This window comes from Oryzias latipes, chromosome 9 (genome assembly GCF_002234675.1).
Source record: "Oryzias latipes chromosome 9, ASM223467v1".
Lineage (NCBI taxonomy): Eukaryota > Metazoa > Chordata > Actinopteri > Beloniformes > Adrianichthyidae > Oryzias > Oryzias latipes.
In genome coordinates, this window is record NC_019867.2 from 21,454,226 (window position 1) to 21,469,653 (window position 15,428).

Below are 15,428 nucleotides of genomic sequence, written 5' to 3' on the forward strand. Positions count from 1 at the left end.
CAAGTTCAGCTGGCGAAAAATATGCAGACCTCTTTGTTTTCACGGTTGCCATGGTGACTCGTGATATCTGCGCTCCATTGGTAATGGCTTCTTATAGTCGCAGTGCGCACGCTCACCTCCGAATCAGTCCACTCAGAATTGATTGACCTAACTCCGATCAGCTTCTCTGAAACAGAAAACTCAGAGTTGTTAATCTCTCGATTGACCAACTCAGAGTTCAAGTTTAACCTCAGAGTTGGTTGAACCTCCTTTCTGAAACAGGCCCCTGGTCTTTGATGGAGGAAGAAAGGATTCAAGTGGACATCTGCAGGGAAACCCGGCCGATGGGCTGCGGAGATCCTGCAAACCAACCATCAATAAATAAAACTTTAATAAATTGTAAATCAAACAAATGAGCTTCCAAACATCTGGAAAGTTAAATGTAAAGTGTAAAACACCAAGTACTTATCAACAAAGATTTATGATGTCAAGTTTAGTCTACAGCAGCATTGCCTTGCTGTCTTTTAGTTCTCCTTCTCAGGGTGCTGGATTTGGGATGGAACCCTCCATGTATGGGGAGAAGCTTTCGGCCATCTTATTATTCCTGCAGGGTATCTGATAACTGGCAGTGCGTAACAGTTTATTGCCCGGGTCTTGTTCTTGCCATTGAGCTGGCTTTTCAGGACTTGCCTTACTCGTTGCAGGTATTTGGCTGTCGCAGTTTTCCTTGTTGCCTGTTCTAGGTTGCCATTTGCCTGTGGAAATCCAAGATACATGTTACTGTCCTCAATGTCTGCTATTGTTCCTTCTGGGAGTGAGACACCTCCTGTGTGGACTACCTAGCCTCTCTTTGTCACCATCCAAATGCATTTCTCTAGCCAGAATAACGTCCCAATGTCAGTACTTTAGATCCTGGTGTAGATCAGGGAGTCAATGTCACACTCACTCTTAGCATATAGCTTGATGTCATCCATGTGGAGGCGAATGATGGTGGCCCCAATTCTAAGTCGTTATCCATAGCCAGTTTTATTTGGCTGAGGGGGTTCAGACCTATGCAGAACAGCAGTGGGGACAGAGCTTCACCTTGGTACATCCCACATTTGATGGACACTTGTGCAAGTGCCTTGCCATAGGCTTCAAGGGTGGTTTTCCACAGTTTTGAGCTTCCTATGAAGGCTCTTAAGAGTCCTGTTGATGTTGTGAGTGTGGGTGTATGTAGGTAGATCTATAAATAAAAAGTGTGAGCAGCCCTGCACTACAAAGATAGAGACTGAAGCCTGGAGGTTTTGATGAAAACATATACAACAGCGCCCTCTACTGGAAAATATGGGGAGGTAGAAAAACGTTTTCTTACACTAATTTTTGCAGTCCTTTGGTCTAAGCTTTTTAAAAAATGTGAATACGGTATAGCATAAGGAAATAAGTCAAAGTTCCAAAAATGTTGTTTAGTTGTGAAAGTGAAGTGTTTGTGAAGAAGTTAAATCTCTGCAGCTTCTCCTCTCATGTCATTTGTGTTATTTTTTTCGTTTTTTGCTTGATGCAGTGTGCTGAGGGTTTTGCAGATGTGCAGTTCTATACTTTTATTTTGATTTTTCTTTAAACTGCACTTTGGTCACTGTTGGGGACTGAGGGAGTGGGTACAAAGTTCACAGGGCGCTTGTAAGGAGGAGGGGGTGAAGAGGAGGCAGGTTAAAAAAAAAGAAAATTGACCTTTGAAAGCAAAACAGCAGGTGGAGAGCTAAAACCAGGCAGCTCAGGAAGCATTGGGAAGAAATTCAACAGGGAAAACTAAAAGTGCATTTTTTTCCTAAACTGAGGAGGGACTGCAGGTGTGACAATGAGGCTCTGCGTTGACTGTCTGGCCTCCTTTTGACCGAGGTTGAGCACATGCGAGCAGAGTTTGCTTGTGAGGAAGTAGCAACGTAAGGCAAAGGACTAATGGAGGGAGACGAGAGGGCCGGTGGAGTCAAAGTGAGGCCGGGGCGTTTGACTGCCCTGCAGGAGCAGCTGATCTGGGCCCTGCTGGAATCCGGACTTTCCAGAGACATCCTGGTCCAAGCTGTGGGGGAAATGGAAAAAAACAGAGCGAGTGTTGGTGCAGAGAGAGGAGAAAGAGGAGATGGAGAGAGTTCTGAGGAGGGGGAAACCGATTTCCCACCTCCTATATTCCGTGAGATAGAGAAGCTTCCTGCGGATGAAGTGTCAAAGCTGAGGACTGAAGTCGACCAGTTACTGCAGTGAGTAGATCCCATGCTTCTCTGTAAACTCCAGGGCAACATCATCTTCACAACTATGACACTGAACTTATCTGATCTGTTAAAATCTAGGAAAAGTGACTGCATCATCATCAACGCTGCTTAATTATCTTGCTCCTACTTTGACTTTGCCCACAAAAACGCAGATCCCCCTGCATATTGAAGCACCAGTTTACCTGTCTGCATCCATATTTTCTAATTCTTCCAGGCTGAGCTCACCTTTCTTTTCAAAATCCTCCCTCCTTCCTTTACATGCTCCTCTGTCTCTCTCTGCATTCTGGCTCCTGAGGCGAATTTAAAGAGGGTTCCTCCTTTGCTAGTTACTAATTACCCACTCCCATCATTATTCCTTTGCCATTTCTTAATATATACGCTACAAGCATACAGGTAGGTGAAGATTAATGGAGTTGGGCTGGTCTCGAGGACTTGAAATCCTTCAACAATTTTTTAGCACCCAGTTTTGAAAATAAGTTAAGAAAATCCAAAAAGTTTTTACAAGTTTTAACAAGTTCATATGAAATGTTTATATGGGAAATAGAACACATTCATAAACATGTCAGATATCACATTAGTTATTTTAACTTTTATATCTATCACTAAAATTTTATAAAGTTGAAAATATTCAAATTATCATGCATTTTTCCTGATCAAAATTGTGAGTTGAACTGTCAAATGAGTCCTCATAAACCTTTCACACATTTTTCCCCTCCACTGGTCTGAAAGAGCTGGACTTTGCTCCAGTGTGCTCTCCCTTATCTCTCTCTGTCAATACTCTGGAACTTCCCCCTGAATGTTCACACTCTGAGCTTCATGTTGTTACAACCTGCAAAACTGCAGAACTAGCACAGGGGTTTAAAAAAAGAAAAATGCTCATCTTATTCTACTAAAAGTACAAAACTGATAGAATGGCAGACAGGGTCTATTTTTAATGTATATGGAGTCGTGTAACACATTATATAATGAAGCATTCAAACAAGGATACTCAACTAAAACTTCAATGATTTTGATGGTTTTGTTTTCCAGTCCATCATCAAATAATACATTTTAAAATGTGTCTCTTTACTGGGGACACCGTGAATGTACTGAAATTAATATAGACCTGAAGTCCCATCAATTCTTTCACACCTGGATGTGTGAAATGTACCCCCCCCCCCCCCCCCCCCCCATAACACTGGATGTCAACCAGGGAAACACTGGGACCGATTTGTAGTTAAGTGTTCAGTATTTGAGTCTTTACCATGAAATGACCCTTCAAATCTCAAGACGGACACTCTACCACTATGTCACTGTGGAGAATGTGTTTAGATTAAAATTTAAATTACAATACAGCAATTCCATTAACAATACAAGACAAATCATGTTCAAATAGAACTTAAATGATTTTATTGGCAAAATCAAACTAAAATATGTTTTTTTTAAGTCCTTTTAAATAATTTAACATAATTTATTAAGTCATTGGTGCATCACATGTTTTTGTTGCAGTTGCTTGAAAAAGCATCTGTAACAGATTGGCCACAAGATGTAAATGGAAGATTTTTCATTTTTGAAACACAGATATGCTTTAAATCAAATTGTTGTAATAAATTTTTTGTTAAAATTAAATGGGAGAATTTTAGAATAAACAATGATATTTAATGATGAGTAAAATAAATGCATCATGTAGTTATTCACAAAATGAGATGACACCTAGATCTCAAGAAAACATTGAAGTTTTTTTTAATTTTATGTTGTATTGGAAAGTTGATGAGAGACATTCTTTCTTTTGCAAATAAGCAAACAAATTATCTTTGACTGAAATTTGGTGGGAACAAAAGAAGCATACTGGATCCTGGCCGAAATTGTGAAACTCATCATTCATCACAAAGGTGGCTGAGTCTAATGCATGCAAAAACGGCCCTTCTGTGTAACAGGGAGGAGCCCTGGCACGTTGCAAAAATGGTGAAAAGCTACATGCAGCAGCACAACTTACCTCAGAGAGAAGTGGTGGAGTCGACAGGGCTCAACCAGTCCCACTTGTCCCAGCATCTCAACAAAGGCACACCTATGAAGAACCAAAAGAGAGCTGCTCTGTACAGCTGGTATGTCAAGAAGCAGTACGAGATCAGCCAGCGTGAGTACACAACTCTCCCAGTCCGATCATTCTCCGAGACTGAGACATATGTCTTACAGAAAATGTTATCTAATTGCAGAGTTTACCAATGCCAAACATGGCCTTACAATGGTAGAGGAGCAGGGAGACGAGAGCAAGAAGGGACGGAGGAACCGGTTCAAGTGGGGTCCTGCATCTCTGCAGATCCTGTTTCAGGCTTACGAGCGACAGAAGAACCCCAGCAAAGAGGAAAGAGAGGGGCTGGTAGAGGAGTGCAACAGGTGAGGGAGGATGCTTTCATTTTCAACTTTTCATCATCAATATATCATCTGTTACAGATGATAAATTGTCTTGTATTTGCAGAGTTGAGCTGCAATCAAATCTTTTGGATGGCCTTTGTTTTTTTTAGGGCAGAGTGTCTCCAAAGGGGCGTGTCTCCCTCTCAGCTTGCTGGCCTGGGCTCAAACCTGGTTACCGAAGTCCGAGTCTACAATTGGTTTGCCAACCGCCGTAAAGAAGACGCTTTCAAACACAGGCTGTCCCTCGACACACCTTACGCCAACCAATCAGCTTCCTCTAACACCGCCCTTTCTGCAAGTCCCGAGCATGGTAACTCCTCCGTTTCCAGATCTACAGAAATACATCCTAGCTATAAAAGCTGTAAATCATGTTAACTTTTATTTCTCAGGTGTGAAGTTCACCCAACAGATGTCAGGTGACACAGTGAGTTCAGCTAGAGGCAATGGAGGGGAGAGGGCAGGGCGCCTCATGGTCAGTCCCATCCAGCTGGAGCCCAGCCACACACTCCTTGAGAGCCATAACCCCAAGCTGGTGAGAATCTGCCTGGTGATTCTTCACCACTTTAGACAAAATGTTCTGCTGCCATGACAACCGGGCTTACCTGTGACTGCAGGTGTCCAGTAGTGGCCCGCTGCCTCCAGTAAGCACCCTGACCTCTCTGCACAGCCTCTCTGCCTCTCCTGCTTCCTCCCAGAGCCTCATCATGGCTTCTGTGCCTGGCGTCATGAGCCTGGGGGAGTCCTCTCTTCTCATTGGTAATGCGGACTCTAGGAAAACTCAATTTCCTTTCTGCTGACCACAATTATGATTTTTTCTGGAATTTTTCAGGTTTGGCCTCCACACAGCCTCAAACTGTGCCCGTTATCAACAACATGGGGGGTGGGTTCACGACCTTGCAACCAATCTCCTTCCAGCAGCAGCTTCATGCATCTCACCAACAGCCCATATCACAGCAGCTCCAGGGTCACATGGCTGCCAGTCCATTGATGGCTACCATGGCTCAGCTGCCATACCACAGTAAGGTTGAGCCCCCACCTCCAAGCTAGCTGAGACACTGATGTATAGACTCATTCATCTGCTTCTCCTCACAGTGTACAAGTCAGACTCACCCCCATATCACTCATCCAGTTTGCTGTCACAGGCCATGGTCATTGCTGACAGCAGCGGTCTAGGGACTCTGACGAGCCTCGCCGCAGTCAGACAGGTACCTGGACAGGTTTCTTGTTCGGTTTACAACCTAGTCAATTCTACTTTTTAACCCTGACTTGAAATTTTCCCCCTGGAAGATTCTCACGACTGACCCAGAAGAACAGACAGACCCGCCTCTACAGGAAGACTCTATGCATCTGCAGCCGCACACACCTGTGCCAGGTAGAGTGAACAATGAAGAAAAGTGACAATACTTGAAAAACTATTATTATTTATTAGTTAAAAAACATTTACAAAAGTAAAAAATTAAAAATGTTATTTTAATAATTCAATTTAGATGGGACACTGTGGAATTTAATGAAAAGTCTCACTTTCTTTTAACCAAGAATATTTATTTTGGCTTTTTTGCCAGCGAAAAAGATCAAAAAGTGGGTTAAAATACACTGAAGTAAAATCAACATGCATACACACTTTTATACAAACTTTACAAATATTTGTAGGAAAAGAGGCAATAACAAAACACTCATATAGTGCTTTTGTACCTTGCTTTAAGGTCAAACGCACTTCACCCATGCACACACAAATTCACACACTGATGGTGTCTTACAATGGTGCCAAGCTCAACCATCCTAAACCTCATGGAGCAATGCGGGTTCAGTGTCTTGCCCAAGAACACTTAAACACACGTGACCACCAGTCAGAGGTCCACTGTTCTTTCCCTGCACCACAGCCGTCCTTTAACCCTTATATGGTGTTCGGGTCTGTGGGACCCGTTTTCATTTTTTATTAAAAGAAAAATGAAAGAAATAATTACTTTTTCAAACTCAGACTCACTGGCCTTGGCTCATTTTCTGTGAAGAACAGATATCAGAATACATTTTTAATGACCACACACCGTACACCCCCCCAACACATTTCTATTACATTTAAGATGTTCGGGTCCACTGGACCCGGGGCTAATAGAAGTGTGGAAATTGATGTTTTGTGTACATATACTCTGTCCTCCACCTGTCTGGGCCTGCTGTGTGTGTGTGTGTGAGTCTGTGACCAGTGAGAAAGAGAGAGAGAGACTGGCAGAGAGAGAAAGATTGACTGTAAATGTCAATTCTGTGTTTCTGGACCTGCGGTTCCGCACAAGGTTATAACATTGTTGCAAAATTCAAGCATCAACTCTATTTCCTCTCGTTCTCCCGCACATTTGACCATTTGACTTTCTTGCGGGAATCTTTAATTTCTCACTCTTTATCTGCTACAAATTGGAGGCGGGACACTATAAATATAGTTTGGCCAGTGTGGTTTCTTATCAGAACTGATCAAAATGGCCAAAAGACAGTCTGCGCAGAGGGCCCTGGAATTGATTTTAGAAGAGAGAACAGTTTTTGATGATGATGTAGAGGGAGAGGATTCAGAAGAGAAAGTTTCAGAATTAGAGGATCACATTTCTGAAAATTCAGAACAGTGTAAAACCCTGGGCCAAATGTCACCATTGATGAACAGCTGATGCCATTTAGGGGCCGCTGCCCCTTTCGGCAGTATATACCATCTAAACCTGCAAAGTATGGTATAAAGATCTGGGCTGCCTGTGATGCCACTTCCTCATATGCTTGGGATTTACAAGTCTACACAGGGAAACCTGATGGAGGAGCCCCTGAGAAAAACCAAGGAATGAGATTTGTCCTGGACATGTCTCAGGGCATCAGTGGACAAAATATCACATGCAACAACTATTTTACCTCGTACAAGCTGGGAAAGGAGTTCCTAAAGAGGAAGCTGACCATGGTGGGAACAATACGGAAAAACAAGTCATTAGTTTTGAAAACTCTTGCTTCAATTGAAAATGTGTTTCCTCTCATATCTTGATTTTAATTGATTTTCTTTATCACGTTTTAAATAATGAGTTATGAATGTGATCTAACAAAGGTAAAGGGCAAATATTGACCAAATATACTGCTTGTAATTGGATGAGGTAAAGATCTGTCGAGTATTTTAACATCAAAGTGTTTGATTGTGAGGCATTTAAAACCACAACATGCAACGGGTCCACCAGACCCACGAACACTGGCTGAGTAACAACAATATGAACACCACACAAGGGTTAAATAACGTTTAAAACTACCCTTTTCTTCCAAATCTGCAGAAGTGACTTTCCTCAAATGCTTCCAAATTATCCTAGGACAACTGCAAGGAAAGAAGTGAGAGCATTGAGAATACAAAGAGAAGTTGTGAGAGTATTAACCCTTGTGCTATCTTAGATGACCCCACCCTTGCATTGACGTGTTATTCCTACCATGACAAAGGTGGGAAGATTTCACGTAATCCGTGGACACCAGTGAAGATCACAAATCATTGAAGAAGAAAGGTTCATCGCAGTGGGTCTAGATGACTCAACTCCCATTGTTAAAGTGCCTGGGATAGCACAAGGGTTAAGCAGCATCTCTCTCCCAAAACAACATTGAGATAGTTTCAGTTCAGTTCAGAGATGAAATTCTGCTAGCCGTGATGCTCTACTATCTCTTCAGACTGGGCTGAGCAGATTAACCAGACTATCATCAGAATTTGGGCATGGATCACACCAAATGACGTCTCATTCAACTCTTTTGACTTGCCTGAGCCAGACTGACTGCCAAAGGCACACAGATTTTATCACAAGTGTTTGGAAAATAGTCATCAATCCACAGCAGTGGATCTCATTTTTTGTTAAATTAACTTTTAAACTCATCACTCATCTTGTTTTCTCCAATTGTTTTCAACAATCCAGTCCATCAAACAAAAACAATTCCCATTTGTGCAATTTTTACATTTACAGAACATTTCTCAGAGAAGGGTTACTTTTTGAAAAGGAAATTGCACAAGCTTTAACTTATTTAATGTTTGCTTTGTATTTATGCCCATAGCTGCATTTAGAGATTTATGGTCTTGATATAAAAAGTGCACTTAATTCAGGTGTAAGGATTTATTCAACAAAACAATGAACAATACAGATGTAGCTTATAAAAAATGCTAAAAAATAATTCTGCTAGCTCAGGAGCGGGCAAATTTATAGACTCATGGGCCACAATGAATTCTAAAATTTGGCAAAGGGGCCGGACCAAAAGCAGATCAGATGCGTGTTTTGGTAATCCACTTCATAAGACAATACCATGGAGTCTGGACAAAAATATGCTTTCATTTTGAATAAAAATAAATGTATATATTTTAAAACAGAACATTTTGGAGTTTTTATTTAAAAACTGTGGCTTTTGTTCTAATTTTGGTGCCGATTGCATTGATGGGTTGATGTCCCTCAGGGAAAAATGCAACTTAGAGAAATGCTGCGTTCATGTGGCGTAGGAATGATCGGAAAAATGACTGCCGGACTTGGAAAACACACATGAACATGAAAAAAATCCCACAAATCTTCCAACATCAATGCAGAATAACTTTCTGCACCTAAACAAAGGTCAGTTACGGTAATTTTTAGTTCACCATCTATGGGGACACACTAGAAAATAAAACATTAAGTATTATCAGCGTGATTTACTCCAGTTTGGCTGGCCAGATAATAGTTTCATGGTTAGAAATGGCCATAGTTTGCCCACCCCTGTGCTAGCTTCTATGGCAAAACACTAACATTTTAAGTAGAAAAATCTTCTTAAGAACTAATAACATAAGTTATTCATTACTGTTCAAGGACTTTAAACTTGATTGTTTTCTTTCACGTATTGGTCATTTCCTAGGAGCACAGAAGAAATAAGACACTTTAAAATCTCACATGTGGTTCAAAAGATTTCCTCAGAAATTGAAGCTAACCTGTGATTTTTCTTTTGTTTTGAAAAGCGTCTTCTGAAAGTCTGGAGCTTTATTCTTCCTCTCAGACCACGGAGCGTCATCAGTCTCTCCTCCTCTCACCATCACAGACAGACATCAGCTCCTATATGCCTACACAAATGGTGTCCACAGCACAGTAAAACCTCGCTGCTGATGTGAGGTTTTCTTCCTTTCTGCCGGAAATTTCCAAAGAAACCTGGGGACGGGGGACGCCATAGAGATCACACCTGAGACTGACTGACTCATTCTTTATTAGAACATGCTCTAGAGGATATTCATCTTTGAAACAACAGACAATCAAGTCATGATCAACACTGAAATGTACTTTTTTATTCAAATGTTTTGTAATATTAAAACAAAAAGTAAATTAAGTAAAACCTGACAACAATGTTTGTTTGTTTTATTTTCAATCATAAAAATAACTTTACATGTAGAAAAGAACAATGTGATAAAAACAGCAGCCCATTGGATTCTAAACGTTTTCTGTATAAGACGTTATAAAGTTCAATCACCTTAAGACTACGTCTGTAACAAAAAATACATCCCAAAGCAGTGGATAGTTATTTAAAAATATAAATACATGTTTAGCTTTGTCTTTCCGATTTTCTTTTTACCTTGACAGGAGTGAGTTCACACTGCACTCCAACTGCTTTGGAATTACAAGCGGAATTTTGTTCAGTCTCTTAATTATTTAGTCTTTCCTTTTCTTCTTTTTCTTGGGATTCTCTTCTCGTTTAGCTGCATTTTTCTTTATTTTTTCCAGGCCTACAGGCTCTGTTAAGGAAGACAGGAGAGCGGATGCGGGTACAAGATCCTCCACAGACACAGCTGTCTCCCTCAACCTCATTTCCATCTCACTGTCGCTGTCACTGCTCAGGGGAAATTTTTAAGTAGAAGGATCAGAATAGAACTATACAAAGTAACTCAACATTGTAATCAAAGTAATCAAGAAGACCTTGAACTTGGGATGGGTCGCCGCCTCACAGTAGATGGAAGCTCGGTAACTTTCTGTCCTGGGATAGATGTTGAAAATAGACGAAACCCTAAAGAACATAAAAAGTCATCCTTAAAACTATAAAAGGTTAAACAAAAAGCAAAGTTTGAAGGAAGCAACAAAACTTTACCTCCGTCATCATCACCATCTTCGCAGTTTGTTAATGTCAGATAGTTTGAAGTTTTAGACCGCGTCTCTGAAAGGCAACTGAAAAAAACCACAATAGTACTGGGGTTTACAATTTTTGATAAAGCATTTTAAAAAATCCCACATCACTGTACCTGTCGAGATAATGTCCCAGTTTTTTAGCCACGTGTTTTTGAAACCCTTGGGTGACTTGGAGCTCATTTTTGGCATCATGATCATGCCCCGCGACAACAACACTGTTTTCAACAAAAAGTAAAAAAGAAATCAAACTCAAATTTTAAAAAGGCTAAGTCATCCTTAACGCACGCACGGGCACACACATTCGTTGAAATGAAAAAATAATTTTCTTCAACCGGTACTTACCGCTTTGACTCTTTCTCATTGCTGTCCGCATCTTAAATATGCAGAAGTGCTCAATGATCAGAAACAATAAAAGTTAAATGACAAACTTGCATTTTTGTAAAACAAGTTTAGCTAAATGAATTTAAGCCTCAAAAATCCTACTACAAACCAACATTATGGTAATTTCATATCTGAATTACGTCTTTTCCCAACATGTTTAACCTATTCACGTGAATGAATGTGCAGCAAAACATACGGAGAATTCACGGAGCTACACATTTTTGCAGGCTACACGGACCTGCATGAATGGTTCATCTTTTTATTGACACAAAAATGAGAAAATAAATATTCACCCTTCGCTTTGTGAATATGCGTGTCCCAGACTGCTTCCCTACATTTTTTCAGCTCTTCGTCGTCGCTACTGCTACTATCTGCCGCCATGTTGAATCAGTTGCTTGTTCTGGTCAATGAGTTATATCACTAGAGGAGACATCACGTGGTTCCTCATGGGAGGAGAGCACCGCTATCTTGGTGAGGTCAAGTTACTGCTGCAGTGAATGCATTTGAACACATTTCTGACTCAGTGACTGAACTTTTCTTGCAGGTATCCAAGAGGTATGATGTATGTATGTATGTATATATATATATATATATATATATATATATATATATATATATATATATATATATATATATATATATATATATAAATATATTATATTTTATGTGTATGTATATATATATATATATATATATATATATATATATATATATATATATATATATATATATATATATATACATACACATAAAATATAATATATTTATATATATATATATATATATATATATATATATATACACATAAAATATAATATATATATATATACACATAAAATATAATATATATATACACATAAAATATAATATATTTATATATATATATATATATATATATATATATATATATATATATACACATAAAATATAATATATATATATATATATATATATATATATATATATATATATATATATATATATATATATATATATATATACACATAAAATATAATATATTTATATATATATGTATAAATACATTTAAATCTAAAAATATATACAGTTTATAAAAGCTACTTAGACACCACTAAAATCAATAGAAATCAATGTCATGTGGGCGTCGTCGACCTCACCAAGATGGCGTCGCGCTCCGCCACCGTCGGCCAGGCTTCTAAAGTGGGCGTGTCTCCTCTAGTGATATAACTCATTGGCTGTGTCCGAATTACTGCCCTAACCCCTAACTACTAAAACCCTATATAGTGCGGCACTATATAGTTCTCTATATAGTTCTCTGAATTTTCAAAGCAATTCGGACACCCGTGCTCACTAGTTTTCTCTTTCGGGTGTTTTCAAATGGCGCTTGGCACGGAAACAAAGTGGCGCATTACCGCCACCACCTGGTCTGGAGGGGAACTACTTCTATTTAATGCGGAGAATGACACCCATTTGTCAAATTAAAAATACAATAAATATGAACATTTTATGAAGACTATTTATGAATCTGCTGTGTTCTGATCATGGAAAATGTGGCTGATTTATAAATAATAAAATTACAAACACATTGGTGGTGATTTTATGTATTTGTTGATAAATAAACCCCCATGTTATTACTCCATGGCAATATTTATTTTTGTGCCGCTGAACGATTTACGGGCTCTTGCGAGGAGGCATTTTTTTTCTGTTGTTTTCTCTTCTACCTTACTGAAAATAGCTTTATATATGAATCTGTCCGTGTTCCTGGCAATAATTCCACCGTTTTTCATGGGATCAAACCAAAAACGAGCAGATATGCAGCATCACAGGACAGCAAGGAGAAGCAGACGTCTCAGAAGATTTCCCCTGGATGCCCCTGACCAGACATGAACAACTTGTGAGTTAAACTTAAAGTTTTTTATTAGATCAATTTAGGCATTTGTCACTAATTGTGCTCAAGGTTACACAGTCTGCTGGGTAACCAGCAGACTGTTTGGCGCGTGGCGTTTTTTCGCGTCGGTGTGCACACTCTCATTGGTGCCCTTTGTTTAGTCACGAGGCGTTAAAGGTCGGCGAAAATCGCCGGCGAAATTCGTCCCGGTGTGAACAGGCCTTTAGAGTTTAAAATTCTTTTTCAACACTGGATTATGAGTTGTATAGTCTAACTACATGAAACACTTGTGAGATCAAAGTTTAGTATTTTTTATTCAGTCAAACCATATCACTTGTTTTAAACAAAAATACTTTAATTTTTAAATATTTATATAAAAATCCAAAAACCCAGCCAAAAAAAACCACGAGATTTTCCAGCATTTATAAATACGTCATAAACTAAAATGTAAGACATCAGAATAAAATGAAACATTCAAAAAAATCAGATTTAATTTTCTAAATGAAATAATTATTTTTCTATTTTACAGGGTCTTCCACGTCTCTACTACTTTGCCAACATATAGGTGTCTGTCGTGGCCCTTCACGCTGACGCTCAGTCCGACACAAGACCAGACCGGCAGACCCGCAGATCGGTTGACCCGCAGGACCATTGAGCATCTGGTGGAGCAGCTTGTGTTTCTTTTCTGGCTGGCATGTGGCACATCTTACGGTGTGGTAGCCAGGGCCTTTGACATGACACGGTCCACTGTGAGTGACATTGTCCACAGGACGGCAGACCGCATCCTCCAGCTGATGAGCAGGGTCACCCAGCATCCAGTGGGAATGAACTGCCATTAGTCACCTCTGGTTTTTAGCAGCTTCCTTGGTCTTCCACCTTCCAAAAGGTCGTAGGGAGCATTGATGGCTGCCACCGAAGAATAAAGGCCCTAAAAGAAAATGCAGCTTTTTTATTCCATTCAACTGCAGGCTGTACATGACTAATGCCAAATTTAGAGATATTTTTGTTGGGAATCAAGGATCAGTCCACAGTTCACAGGTTCTACGTCAAAGCCCAATTTATGTAAATCAAACATTACCCACCTGAAGGATCCTTTTGGGTGATGGTGGGTATCCCTGCATTGCTCATCCCATCACGCTGCTGACACCCTACAGGGAACCCGTGAGGAATGCGGTTCAGGCCCGTTACAACCAGCACCACGCCAAGGCACGCTCTGTGGTGGAGAGAGAGCATTTGGCAAATGAGGAGGAGAGCAATATTTCTGGGGCACTGGAAGTAAAACCAACCTCTGCAATGAAAATCATTGCCTGCAGTTCAGTTCTGCACAATCTGTGCATCAGAGAAGGGGACTGCTGGGAGCCACAGATGTTGAGCCACAGTAGGAACCAGTAGGACGGGTAAAGTGGCGTCCGTCTGCGAGGACAAATCTCTGCTTTCCTTTCAGCTCCAACTGTGACACACATGACTCTAGAAAACCAGGATTATTGTTAAGATGTATAAAAATAAATGTTAACATAAAACGAAAATGTAAATATGTACATTTGATATTTATATGAAAATCCTCAGATTTAAATAATACATGTAAATAATTCATTTTTGTTACTGCATTTATTAAACAAATTGCAAAAACAACGACGACGTTACATTTTGTGAACAATATTTTAAAATCAGGTAAGCTTAACAGACTCTCCTGTCACTCTTTGTCCCTTCTTGCTCTCTCCTCCTCTCCTCTTTCAACAACAACCTTTACCCCAACATGACAACGATTACAGTTTAATGATAAATAAATACAAATCTGATCAAGTGTCTTACTTCCATCCGGCACGAGCTTGCCTGAAAACAAACAGGCTTTCTCCATCCACAGATGGATCAGATTTTCCTCATCCTCGTCTGTCCCTACATATATAAACACATTTTTAAAATGTGTTAATAACTTATGACTACGGTTAGAACTCACTGCTTTTTGATGTACTATCAACAGCGTTTGTTTTTAGCCTTCAATGCTAATTCGCGCTAGCGTTAGCTTTAGCATTACCGAAATTGATGAGCTTCAAAACAATGTAGATAGTCGATTGAGGAATAAAACATATTAAACACACCATCTTACGTATTTACAAATATATTTTACAACATATACAAGATACTTTTAAATATACTTACATTTTTAAGTCCTCTTTCTAGCGCAACCGTCCGCCATCTTCGAATAATTCAAACGCAGTGTATTGTGGGTCACGCGCAATGCATTCTGGTATGAACGCAGTGCATTCTGGGCAATATTCGCCTATCGAGTGAGCATCGATCCACACTGGTTTTTCGTAGAGAATTCTGGGAAATTTCTAGTGCACGTGATTTTTGAACTGTAGATTCGGACAGCACTACAAAATGGCGACCGCACTATATAGTGCACTATATAGGGGTTAGGGCGGTAATTCGGACACA

The 15,428-nt window shown here is 39.7% G+C and overlaps 2 protein-coding genes and 2 long non-coding RNA genes across 4 annotated transcripts; 1 reads left to right on the plus strand and 3 right to left on the minus strand.

The window, feature by feature from the left end:
• The first annotated feature begins 1,715 nt into the window (after window positions 1-1,715).
• hnf1a (HNF1 homeobox A) lies at window positions 1,716-9,961 on the plus strand. The gene is made up of 10 exons (XM_023958663.1): window positions 1,716-2,216; window positions 4,145-4,344; window positions 4,424-4,604; window positions 4,733-4,932; window positions 5,012-5,154; window positions 5,237-5,378; window positions 5,452-5,640; window positions 5,715-5,827; window positions 5,910-5,994; window positions 9,589-9,961. The coding sequence occupies exons 1-10, from the start codon at window positions 1,918-1,920 to the stop codon at window positions 9,717-9,719; spliced, it is 1,683 nt and encodes a 560-aa protein (XP_023814431.1). The 5' UTR covers window positions 1,716-1,917; the 3' UTR covers window positions 9,720-9,961.
• On the minus strand, window positions 8,711-9,674 carry LOC110015639. The gene is made up of 2 exons (XR_002290878.2): window positions 9,562-9,674; window positions 8,711-9,484 (listed from the first exon to the last, which is right to left on the minus strand). It is a non-coding gene; the product is annotated as an uncharacterized LOC110015639 (long non-coding RNA).
• On the minus strand, window positions 9,947-11,550 carry c9h12orf43 (chromosome 9 C12orf43 homolog). The gene is made up of 6 exons (XM_004072554.3): window positions 11,416-11,550; window positions 11,084-11,114; window positions 10,855-10,956; window positions 10,704-10,780; window positions 10,535-10,622; window positions 9,947-10,448 (listed from the first exon to the last, which is right to left on the minus strand). The coding sequence occupies exons 1-6, from the start codon at window positions 11,501-11,503 to the stop codon at window positions 10,271-10,273; spliced, it is 564 nt and encodes a 187-aa protein (XP_004072602.1). The 5' UTR covers window positions 11,504-11,550; the 3' UTR covers window positions 9,947-10,270.
• A 1,915-nt stretch (window positions 11,551-13,465) lies between these two features.
• LOC111947919 lies at window positions 13,466-14,141 on the minus strand. Its single transcript, XR_002873878.1, has 2 exons — window positions 14,072-14,141; window positions 13,466-13,917 (listed from the first exon to the last, which is right to left on the minus strand). It is a non-coding gene; the product is annotated as an uncharacterized LOC111947919 (long non-coding RNA).
• Between the last annotated feature and the right edge of the window lie 1,287 nt (window positions 14,142-15,428).

Coding starts and splice junctions, on each gene's coding strand:
- hnf1a (XM_023958663.1), top strand. CDS start 1,918: ATGGAGGGAGACGAGAGGGCCGGTGGAGTCAAAGTGAGGCCGGGGCGT. Junction 4,933..5,011: donor TTCTGCAAGTCCCGAGCATG/GTAACTCCTCCG, acceptor TTTATTTCTCAG/GTGTGAAGTTCACCCAACAG. Junction 5,379..5,451: donor GGAGTCCTCTCTTCTCATTG/GTAATGCGGACT, acceptor GGAATTTTTCAG/GTTTGGCCTCCACACAGCCT.
- c9h12orf43 (XM_004072554.3), bottom strand. CDS start 11,503: ATGGCGGCAGATAGTAGCAGTAGCGACGACGAAGAGCTGAAAAAATGT. Junction 11,115..11,415: donor GCATATTCACAAAGCGAAGG/GTGAATATTTAT, acceptor TGCATATTTAAG/ATGCGGACAGCAATGAGAAA. Junction 10,957..11,083: donor AATGAGAAAGAGTCAAAGCG/GTAAGTACCGGT, acceptor TGTTGAAAACAG/TGTTGTTGTCGCGGGGCATG.